This window comes from Plecotus auritus (assembly GCF_963455305.1).
Source record: "Plecotus auritus genome assembly, chromosome: 4".
In the NCBI taxonomy this organism is placed as follows: Eukaryota; Metazoa; Chordata; class Mammalia; order Chiroptera; family Vespertilionidae; genus Plecotus; species Plecotus auritus.
The window spans coordinates 155,663,739-155,676,289 of record NC_137775.1 but is presented as its reverse complement, the minus strand read 5'-3'; the positions used below and the strand labels follow the sequence as shown (position 1 = coordinate 155,676,289).

General features: G+C 37.7%; 1 protein-coding gene across 2 annotated transcripts in view; it reads left to right on the top strand.

Moving 5' to 3' along the window:
- HGF (hepatocyte growth factor) overlaps positions 1-12,551 on the top strand; it is a 69,458-nt gene that overhangs the window by 19,531 nt on the left and 37,376 nt on the right. For both annotated transcript variants that reach the window (XM_080665504.1, XM_080665503.1), the window contains exons 6-7: positions 3,360-3,480; positions 5,202-5,320. In XM_080665504.1, the coding sequence (XP_080521630.1) occupies positions 3,360-3,480; positions 5,202-5,320 (240 nt within the window). The remainder of the gene's footprint in view (positions 1-3,359; positions 3,481-5,201; positions 5,321-12,551) is intronic.

Below are 12,551 nucleotides of genomic sequence, written 5' to 3'. Positions count from 1 at the left end.
ATAATATCCCAAATAATACTGTGTATTAAATCCATACTCTGCATGGAGAAAGATTTTAAAAAACAAAGATTTAAATAAAACTATTATCTATAAATGTGGATTTATGAGACTATCCATATTTTAAACATTCAGTTTTTCTGAAATAATCACCAGCATGGAATTTGCTGAGAAATACTTTTGAAATATCTATTTTAGTCTTAAACTCAGCTCACTGTGGTTTTAGGATTGAGAAAAATGGAACACAATATTTTTTGAGTTACTTAGTTAATATGGTGAGAAAGATGTTAAGTTAATCCTATTTATGTTACAATTATGTGTCATTTTATAGTTTTCTACTACTACTTAGGTCAAAACTACATTCAGAAAAAACATTCTACTTATGAATAGAAATATTTATTTAGTTTGCATTTATGTGATCCGGATTAGTATTTTACTTTTTTGTACTTTTTGATCTTTTTTTTTTTTTTTAAGAAAAAAACTTACTAAAAGGCTTAAATAATACACTTACCACAGTAAAGAGAGAAAAAAATAGAGCAGGAGGGCAATCTCACCCTCTTGTACTGTTAAATAGATTACGCTTTCACCTGGTCCTTGAGTAGGTAGACTTAGTTTCTACCTGTCCTACCTGTACTGCTTAACTCTGAGCTACAAAAACTTAGAATTCTGGAAGTTTGAAAAGTGACTGTAGGCTTAAAGTCTGGCTTTCTTGAGGTGATTTTTTAAGACTAAACTGGTGGTTTGATGCAGTGGTAAAACAATAAACCTTGGAAAAGATGGCCAATTTGCTTGCTTTCCCAGGGCCTCCTTTTCCACATGACCCAATAGGTGAAAATCCAAAAGGAGGACAACCTACTGTTATAAACAGGAGAGCAAAAGGTAATTGGGACAATGTCGAAAAAGCCAGGGAGGTTGACTTTCTAAAATTATTGCTATCAGTCTACCTTAAAGTATGACTAGTTAGAATGTATAGGGGACACATTAAAATATGTAGGACACAAAAGCAATGAGGGAGAATGGAAAGAACACTGGACTATGTGTCAGAAGACCTGTGTTCCAAGCACAAGTTTGACATTTTCTGTTTTAGGTAAATCCTTTAAGGTTTTGTGAGTTCTTTCCTCACTGCATAGATCAAATGATTTCTTATACATTAAAAGTACTGAATAATCAAAGAATATGTAACGATAATATATTTAGCAGCTCACTTCTATCACCATAACACATTCATTGACTACCAAAATCTAACATTATTCTTGTTAACTTTTAGTATTTAAAAACAATCTCACTAGGTCTGAAACTGCATCCATAGTCATCCTTTTGCTTTATTATAAACATAGCATACTAATTCACGTGTCTATACCATTTTATGGTATTTTGCCCCTTTTTAGCTTATCCAACTCTCATCCATCCTTCAAGGATCAGGTAAAATCCACTCTCTTCTAAAACGCTATTACGGACAAACAGAACTCTTAGAATAGAACAAATTATCTACAGACTTGCTACTCCCCATGAGATCCAAGTACCAAAAGCATCAGCATCCGCTGGGAGGATCCCACCCCCAAAATCCTTTATCAGAACTTGCCCTTTAACAAGATCTCAAAGTGACTTTTTATGCACATTCAAGTTTGGAGAAGCACTGGTCTACCACACATTCTAGAAAGTGGTCATAAAAAAATAAAAAATCCTAAAGTCCCCAGGAAAAATGTTTTATAATAATCCCCATAGTACATCTTCCTAGAAAATAACTTTATGCACTCGCGTGCAAGGGGAATATACTCTTATAAACTGCATTTGCTGAAGGAGACAAAATAGGTATATTCCTCGAGTACTATATAAAGTTAGAAATTGCATATGTGGACCCTAATCTCTTATGTCTGACCATAGTATTTATTCTGTTTTCTCATTTAATTGCATTCAGTTTTTCATTCAATTTTATTCATTACAAAGGTGCAAACAACAATGATAAATGTCACATCATTTTCTGTGAAGATAGCAAACCTTGCATTCTTTTAAAAAAGGGAACTAAATCAATCTGTACCACATTCAAATGGAAAGCTCTTATGTGGTAAGGCATAACCTATGTTGAGCATTTCAATGTTGAAGTGACCCTGCCCAAACAGAGAACCTTTATCAATATGCTCTTGGACCCCTGAAATGTATAGTGCACATGCTTACCGACTGTAGTCTGGGAATCTCAGGACTAAATGAAAGGAAGCTGAATTGGTCCCTTGTCTTCGTTCACAGATTAAACTACGTGAAAAGTAGATGGATCAAGCCAAACTGTCTCATGTTTCAGAGAGTTAATAGTTAATGACCTATTAGATTATACAAATCAAAGGTTCAAAGTGATTTTTCTGATATTATACCCCAAATTATTACAAATGCTAATTAGGCTTGGTAGAGAAAACTAAACATTGACATCTTTGCTACCTTTCAGCTAAAGTTAGATGATCAGTAATCACAAGATACAAATGATGTGTTTGGGGAAGTTTGCCTGATCCGTAGGAAAGCCAAACAATGATTTATTCCACAGGGTGCCTGCTGGACTACAAATCAACCTGTCCATTTGAGAAGTCTCTTTTTCAGATCGTTGATGTGATTCAAGGTTTTCAGTGTGACATAATAGGCCAGCCAGAAGAGAACTATTAGTTAACCACATAGAATCATCAGTAAGATTCTGTATAACTAGGTCAACTTATACATTTTAAAAACAGTGAGTACAAAGAGTTCAATAGTAGGTCAACTTCTATCTTAAAGCTAGATAAGAATAAAGCCTGTCCCGTTATTCAACATGGATATTTGCTAACAGAAAGGAGCTATGCTTTCTTCTTTTAAAATATTCTTTGAATAGCAGCAGATTTCTATCCAAAGCTGGTCTCTACAACCTGTCTCATCCCGATTTGGGCATTGACCATAGGAGTAAGATGTATACTCATTTCCTGTGCATGTAAATGGAGGTTGGGCTGAGAGAGGGGCTTTAATGTACTGACAGTATAACTACTGAGAACCCTTGCAGTTTAGACAAACCAAGAGGAAAACCCCAAGGCTCTATCTGATATTTCCAGTTTCTAAGTACCTCTGGACAGTTATTAAAAAATTAGAAAGGTAATTTCCTGGCCCTGTGGTAAATCTGTATGACACTGAGTACAAAAATCTCATTTAAGCTATATGAAAAGTTGTTTAAGGAGTATTTTATGTCATTCTTTATGGACATTAGGCCATAATTTAAAGTTAAAATGATATGTAAGTTTTTCTAGAAATCTCTTTGTGAAACAGATGATTTACTGTTCTTTAAATGGAACAGTGGTGTTTTTGATTTTTCTGTCAGAAGCAATTAACATGCCATGCTTTAACTTTATTAGTAGAATGCATGACCTGCAATGGGGAAAGTTATCGAGGTCCCATGGATCATACGGAATCAGGCAAGATTTGTCAGCGCTGGGATCATCAGACGCCACATCGGCACAAATTCGTGCCAGAAAGGTAAAATACCACCAACCATGCTACCAGTGACTCTTTTCTCAAGCGGTTATTTGCTTTCTGACAAACTGGAATGGAAATGCTCTTTATACAATGTTTTCTGGGTGAAGGGACTTATGATGAGGGGTGTGAGTGCTGTGTACACCTCCAGTTAGTCTTGGCTGACTAGGTTCCGATTCCCAGAAATCAGGACGGTCCTGAGGAGCACCCGGGGAGTGTGAAAGGGAAGCACTGACAGAAGCTTCCTCTTTCTCTCCCACAGTAGAAGAAAGACAGAGGCCCACTCAGTAGTGACCTCTATGACCAACCTGAGCTGTGGGAGGAGGCATTATTGCTAAATACAAGCCAGTCTCCTTCTAGATCACTGGTTCTCAACCTTTCTAGTGCCTCGACCCTTTAATACAGTTCCTCATGTTGTGGTGACCCCCAACCATAAAATTATTTTCGTTGCTACTTCATAACTGTAATTTTGCTACTGTTAATGAATCATAATTCATTAACACTAGGGTTGAGAACCACAACAGGGTCGCCTAAGACCATCGGAAAACATAGATATTTACATTACAATTCATAACAGTAGCAAAATTACAGTTATGAAGTAGCAACGAAAATAATTTTATGGTTGGGGGTCACCACAACATGAGGAACTGTATTAAAGGGTCGCGGCACTAGAAAGGTTGAGAACCACTGGTCTAGAGCCACATCTTCAGTGAGTTAGGTACCATGGGCTCCCATGTGTGACAACATGACAGAGGGTCTGCCCAGGGAAAGGGAATGAGAGGTAGAGCAGATGACCCTTTGGCTGCTTTATCCCGCTGTATTTTGAAATTGTCAATCTGGGGAAGGCAGGTAACCAAGTCTACTTTCTCCTCAGAAGTAGGTTTCGAACTTAAATGGTTAAAAGAAATATCTACGTTGGCCCATTCATTTAAAATGAAACACTTTAGTTGAAAAAAAAATCTTGTTTTTATTATAAAGAATAAAAATACAGATAATAATTCCAGAGGAAGCTTTATCCCTATCTGTTTAGAAATGTGTTTTTAGAAAGGTGTTTTTTCTTCTTTATATTTTTATTTACTGTTCTTCTAAATGAGGTGAAAACTCTGCTTTATTTTTCAGTGCATCTCTAGTCCTTCAAGTGAGAGCAGAAGGGACATGGTAGCAATTAAAATCAAGTCACCAATGCAGGCCCCAGTTAATTGAAAGGGAGGAGGGTAAAGAGAAAGGGGTGTGATGGAGTTTGTCTCTTGCTCCAGGGGAGGTGAGGGCATGACCTAGAAAAGCTCTGGTTCCAGAATTGCCCTATCATTAGTAACAGCTCTTGAAACCTACCTTTTGGGTTAAACTTAAAGCCTGCCATGGAAGAAGACCTGTTTTTTTAATGAGTATTTTACACGAGGTCATGTTTATGTAATCTGTCGTTAACTGGGCTTTATGAAAAGAGGTTTAGGTTTTGGACCTTAAACGGTAGACAGGTACCCAATGGACTTAACTTATTAGTAAAGGTGATGGTACTCTATACTGGGTGGAATATGTAAGTTAATAGATTCAACAGTCCATGATTAGCAGTCCTTGTAGGCAAAACACAGAGAACTTTTTTTTTTTTTTTTTTTTTACCCTCAGCTAGCAGTATCTGAGCTGAATCAGAAGTTATTTTGTGAGCTGGGGGCTGGGAGGTGTTTCCAGGCAGATTTACGTGACACTTTTGTTGGTGTGGTTTGCAGATATCCCGACAAGGGCTTTGATGATAATTATTGCCGCAATCCTGATGGCAAGCCGAGGCCATGGTGCTATACTCTTGACCCTGACACCCCTTGGGAGTACTGTGCAATTAAAATGTGTGGTAAGTTAGGGTCAAATTTATTGCTTCCTTTTCCTCCCACAGATTGAATCGAAGCAGGTGATTATTAGTGAGACAGGTTAACAACTATTTTACTTGATGCTTTAATGTGTGTAGGTTTTAATATTTTAAAAATGTGTTACATAATCCTACCCAATCCGTTATTTTGAAAGAGAGAAATACGCAACTGCACACATTCACACAAAACATTTGTACTTATCAGAAGGCCTAAGCATTCTCATGTCATCAAGGAAAAAAAATCCACAGAAGGAGAAAAAGATCAGAGATTATATGCAGTGTCCTAATGTCATTAGGCTGTAAAAGCTAGGACCTTAGACTCTTACCTTCCAATCCTGTATCCTTTCCTCCCCAGACGTTACACTGGCTGTCAGCTCACTGTGAACCTCCTCTGGTGAATGACAGAAGCTGCAGTGATGAATAATAAATCTTTAATTTCTAGGAGCTGGTCCCCAAGGTTGTCCTTGTACACAACCTGCATTCTCTTTCAACCTCTTTTATAGTTCTGCAATTCTTTTCTACATACTGTCCTTTACCCACTCCTACTCTCTGAATTTATGGTAAACAGTTTCTTTTCTCACTTGCTTTGTGGTATCTGTATGTTTGGTCCTCTCCTTCATGGTTCACTTACATCTTTTTTACTCTTTTCTGAAATAATACTAATGGATAATAATTAGATATAGATATGCTTTTATTTCTATGAGTACAGGTGGGTCTTATTTTTTTCAGTTGAATCCTAAAAGGCTTTAAGACCAGTAGAATTGCATAAATTTAGTAAAATGTAATAATGATATAACTGACTTGATATTATAAAGCGGATGGGGACAGTCCTTTGAACAAACCTAATTCGGTGTTATCCACAATACGATACTGCCAAGGTAAATCTCTCTTCACTTAGACCTGTAATAAAAGGAAGTGTTTTAGACAAATCAAAGCCCATAGGAAGGGGCCATGTCTGGCATATATGAAGTAACTGCAGAATCTGGAAGGCTCTCAATGTGAACACAATGTTCCAAGGAAATTTAATCATCTGCTCGGTCCTTTCAAATAAAAGACTACTCCTGTGACAGTGTTTCTCTGTACAGATTGAGTTAGTTCCACTTGTTGACTTTTAAAATCTTGTTACTCTTTCCATCATTCTAGACGATTTTAGGTGCAACAAAACAATTGTTTTCCTTCCATTTTTTTGTGTTTTAGGTACTCATAAATTGCCTCTTCCATTGTGTGTCTTAGGCATACACACAAGCATACTCACCTGCACATTCACCCTTCTACTGATACCACCACCCCCCCATAAAATATCCACGTGTTGCTCTCCTCTTCATTTTCCCAACAAATCTTTGGTTATTTTTAAAGGACATTAGGAGAGGAGAGGAATGGAATGAATATAACACTTCCTAACTATTAGATAGATGTTCTTTCTTTTCTGTCTGAGGAAAAGTCGACTAATTATGCAAGTAGCATGCAATAATTCTGATGGCTTTGTTAAACAGAGGGTGGTATTTATAGGATGTTAGTTCTAAGAAAATGGTAGAAGTGAGTCAAACCTAATGTTAAGATTAAAATACTCTTCTGAGCTTTGGAAATATTTTAGAAATAATTTATTACAGGGAAGCTTTTAGTTTATAAAATTACATAAAATGAATAAAAGTTGACATTTGGAGTTCTGCAAAGTATGAGATAATGTTTTATGAATATCCTTTCATAATATTTTGGCTTCAATATATAATAAAGCTTATAATGCAAGAATCAAGAAATTTGGTATTAGTTTGGTAAAGCCTATAATGCAAAATCAAATTTCAATTGTGTATTAATTTTCTACTGCTGCATAACAAATTACAAAAATAATTTGATGGCTTAAAACAATACATATTTATTATCTCATAGATTCTGTTGGTCATTAGTGCAGGCATGACTTAGGTGGTTTGGTATTGACTTAGTATTGGATCTCACAAAGCCGTGATGCAGATGCCTGCCAGAACTACAGTCTCATCTAAGTCTCAGGGTTCCCTTCCAAGTTCACTGGTTATTGGCAGAATTCAGTTTCTTGTGGTTGTAGTGCTGAAGTCCTCAGCTCATAGAGAATGTCTGTTGTTTCTTACTATATGATCCTCTCCACAATAAGTCAGTTTGCTTCTTAAAAGCCAACAGGATAGCTTTCTGTTCCTTTGAGCTTCTTACCCCGATACCCTCTTTTAAAGAGCTTGCTTAATTAGGAAAGGCTCATCTAAGGTAGTCTTTCTTTAATTAACTTAAAGTCAATTTTGATGAGGGACTTTAACTGCATCTGCAAATTCACTTCATTTTTATGAAGCTAATATAAGCTAATAAGTTAATCACAGAAGTGGTTCCATAATGTTCACACCCACACTCAGTTATACAGTGTGTACACCAGTGGGTGGGAATCTTGGGGGCCATAATTGCATTCTATATACCACACACAGGTTCACATGCACTGGTTGTAAGAGAATATTGATTATCATATTATTTGATTCTTGGGTGAGCTTTCTGGTTATCTCTCAGTCCCAATTGCTTGAATTCATTCTGAGTTTTCAATATGTTTGAAGAAAAAAAAATAGAGTTGATTATGTCACTTATCCTCTCTAAAGTTTAAGGGAAACTTTTAAACTCTTGTTACATTATATAAGATTAGAGGCTCGGTGCATGAAATTCGTGCACTCAGGGGGAGTCCCTCAGTCCAGCCTACACCCTCTCATAGTCTGGGAGCCCTCAGGGGATGTCTGACTGCCGGCTTAGGCCCGATCCCCACCACCACTGCTGCACAACCACCAGGGGGCAGCTCCTGAAGTGAGCGTCTGTCCCCTGGTGGTCAGTGCATGTCATAGTGACCAGTTGGTCCTCCATTCGGTCAATTTGCATATTAGCTTTTTATTATATAGGATGTGTTCTCTATCCAGAATATATACCCATATATACATTTACACAGTGTGTGTGTGTGTGTGTGTGTGTGTGTGTGTGTGTGTGTGTTTAGTGAATGTGTGTATTTCTTAAAATCTTGTGGTCACAAGAAATTAAAAAAAACTCAATTTTAATATATTAAAACCTTTTAGAAAAGTATAATGGGGCAAGGAATAAAAGATTCTTCAACATAAAATAAAATGAATTACATTAAATAACATTTTAGGGTAAAGTGGAATGGAAAGATGATTGAAGGAGAAAAAGAACTTGATGTACATTTTAATAAGAAACAGGTAGGTATCAAATCCCTGTGGTATTTACAGCCTATGAAATCCATTTAAAAATTATATGAAATTTTTTTGTCTAAAAAATGTCAATAGGTATGCTAGAAATCACATATTTTGTAACTATTTAAACTTACCATAAAAAGTATAGAGGTCAACTTAAAAACATAAGAAGAAATATGAATAATTTTTCAAAATTCTTTTAGTAACAGGAGAAAAATAAAAAAATGAACATTTGAAGACCACTGATCTTGAAAAATTACTATACATTCCAAGTATTTGGCATGGAGAGGGCTGAGGAAGGAGGCAGGTGGGTCTGATATGCTCTAATTTTAACAGGCCAATCCTATCTAATAAAGAGGGAATATGCTAATTGACCATCACTCTGTCACAAAGATGGCTGTACCCACAGCTGAGGCCAAGTTCCCATAAGGAGCCTTAACAATCAATCAGCAGGGACCTGAGACTATGCTCTCCCCCGCCCCATGGGACTTGACAGGGGATCTCAGGCCACACCCCCCACCTGGCAGGGCTTGACAGGGGACCTCAGGTCATGCCTCCCACCTGGTGGGACTTGACAGGAGACCTCAAGGTACGTTTCCCGTCCTGGTGCTGGGCTAGGGGACCTCAGGCTGCTCCCCCTGCCACAGCGCCAGGCTGAGGGACCTCAGGCTGTGCCCCCCGCCCACCGGGGCTTGACGGGGGACCTGATGCTGCACCCCCCTGCCAGTGGGCCTTGACAGAGGACCTGAGGCTGCACCCTCCTCCTGGCTCTGGACTGAAGGACCTGAGGCTGTGCTCCCCTGCCTGGCGGGGGACCTCAGACCATGCCCTCCACCCAGCGGGGCTTGACAGGGGACCTCAGGCTGTGTCCCCCACCTGGCGGGGCTTGACGGAGGACCTCAAGGCACATCCCCCACCCCAGTCTGGGCTGGGGGACCTCAGGCCACGCCCCCCGTCCTGGTGCCAGGCCAGGGGACCTGAGGCTACACCCCCTGCCCAGCAGGACTTGACAAGGGTGGGACTGGCCGGGTCTGGATCTAGCTCTAGCCCAATGGGGGGGGGGGGGCGGCCGGGTCTGGGTCTCACGTGATTTTGAGGTGCATGTGGGTGGGTGAGGACTTGACTCTGGGTCCTGTGGTGAGCCCCAGACTCTAACAGGAGGAAGGTTTTCATATACATTTTACTAATTTTCTTTCATCTCTGACACTTCTATTATAGAGAAAGGGCAAATAGCAATATTAAATTATTTCCTCTAATTAATTCCCTTTTAATGTGCATGAATTTCATGTACCAGGTCACTAGTTAGAAATAAAGAGAATGTGAACTAAGGCAGTAAGTTGTGAGAATAATAGGGTGAGGAAGGATGTGAACAATACTAAATAGGTATAATGTCCAGGATAAAAACAAATTGGATGTAGTGGGAAATAATATAGGGATAGAGAAAAGTCTAAAATATATCCTACATTAATGGGTAGATGATGAATATTTGAGAAAGTTAAAATTTTGAGGAGAAAGATAAGTTTAATTTTCCTTATAATAAAACACAGGTGATTGATGTGTGTGCTCATAGCACATCTAAGTTCAGTTTTCTCTGAAGCTCATGCAAAGTCATAAGTAATTACTAGTGGTAGTAAAAGCCTTGGACATAACAGCAATCCCAGGGAGTACCTGGAGAACACAAAGAGGTTGTTTGTCTCTTTTCTATAGGGTTTATTTAATAAGTATTTACTGAGTAGATCATATATGACAAATGCTTTTTAGATTCTCAGGATGTAGAAGTGAACAAAACAGACCAAGACCTATGATAAAACTGCAATTTCAGAGTATTAGCACGAACTAGTGAAGTGAAAGCTAACATTGCCTTGACATTAGGATATTCATCTTTCCGAGCCAAGAATCTGAATACTGCTCAGTTACTTTTATTTGTTAAAAAGCTGAATGAATCACACATTTGTTGTCACTTTGTTCTCAACCTTCTAATCTTAAAACCAGTGTATCGCTGAAAGTGAAGAATGAGCTTTGCTGGTCACCTGACCAGTATGTGCCAGGGTGGTCCAGGACAGGCCTTCTCTGTCTTCCTTCACACAACTTTCCTCAGGACAGGTTGTCTACCCAATGACAGCAGCCCCACATATTCTAGCAATATCATGTTTAACAGATTTCCAGGGATATGACATTTTAAAACATTGCAAACATGTAAGATTGGAGGGCCTATATAGTGCCTAAATGAAGTACTGATTTTCTTATGTTTTTTTCCCTATAATAACTTTATATTCTGATAAACAGTTTGTTCACTGTTTTAAAGGAAGAAATAATAATATTTGTTGGCACTAATTGTATTTTTTTGAACTGAACTTGAACAGTGCTCTGGCAATTGAAAAACTGTTGTGGTTAATGTCCCTCAGGAACTCTCATTGATTATTTAAATCAATTGTTAACAGACTTCTTGCTATCTCTAACCTCATGTACTACCACATTTCTCTCCATGCTCTCTGTTCTATCCAGAATAGTTTACTTCTTATACCTCATTATTTTCCATATGGTCATAATAGTTCCTTCACCTCTGCTATTTCATCTGTCTTGAACAATTTTCTCTTCCTTCACGAGTTCAAAGTTCAACTCAGTTATCATTTCTTCATTCCATGTCCCTGAGTTGGTCAAATCCCTTATATATTTATAGCACCATCAGCCTCTCTTTCCATGTACTTTTTAGAGTCCAGTCTTTACACTTATTTTACACTTATCTTTGTAATCTTTAACATTACTGAGATCCTCAAATTGTCAATTTGGGTTATATGAATTTATATTTACTGTATTGGAAATTAAAATATAAATTTTATTAATTTTCTAAATATAAGCTTATTGGATGTTAATAAATATAACCAACTTTAAATAAAATAACTTTTTTTTAGAAAAATTAGGAAAACAATGATATGGTTTTAGATTTTTTGAAAATTCAGATATTTTGCAAATTTATTTAATGTCACTTTAATTAGAAGAGGATAACTGAGTATCTCACATTTGGTTCTGCATTCAATAGCTTGGTGTATCATACATCAAGTGCATCTGAAAATTCCACTTTATAAAGGACAAATGATGACTTAGCATTGTTATGAAGCATCTCCAGAGCCCCAGGTATTCCCCTGAGAACAGCTGAGTTGCTGCATGTGAGACATGTAAGGCTGATGTTGTCCCATTTTAGTACACCCACTAGGATACACCTGATAGCTGCTCCAATTGTTCCTCACCTCTCACCACCGGCAGCTTACCTAGTTGGCAATTTCATCTATCATTTATTATCTTTATCTCTGACTTTCTTTATGATGTAGGGTGGTCTACTATGTTTTAAACTCTCTTTTGTATGATTGGTACTACCATTTACACAGTTTAACTGCCAAAAACCTGACATAATACTAGACATGCTGTTTCTTTCAATATTCATTTGATCAATCCATACCTGTCAATTTTATCTTCTATGTACCCTCAAATTTGGCCATCATACTTGATCACTGTCTCCATTGTCCAAGAGAGCATTCTTCTTTATCTTGAATATTTGAATGACCCGAGTGGAGTTGTATCCATATTCACTAGTTTTCCCCTCCAGTTCCTTTTCTACACTGCCAATAGTATATTTTTTTCAATCTCAGTATACCCCATCCCTGGCATACAACACACATACTCAGTTACACACACCAGTTAAAAACCCTTTAATGATATTCTTTGATCTCAGGACAAAGACGAAACAAAACCATCTTTTTCTCCTACATCCATATCTCTAACCTCATGTACTACCACATTTCTCTCCATGCTCTCTGTTCTATCCAGAATAGTTTCCTTCTTATACCTCAATATTTTCCATATGGTCATAATAGTTCCTTCATCTCTGCCATTTCCTCTGCCTTGAACAATTTTCTCTTCCTCCACGAGTTCAAAGTTCAATTCAGTTATCATTTCTTCATTCAATGTCTCTGAGTTGGTCAAATCCTTTATTATATACTAGAGGCCCAGTG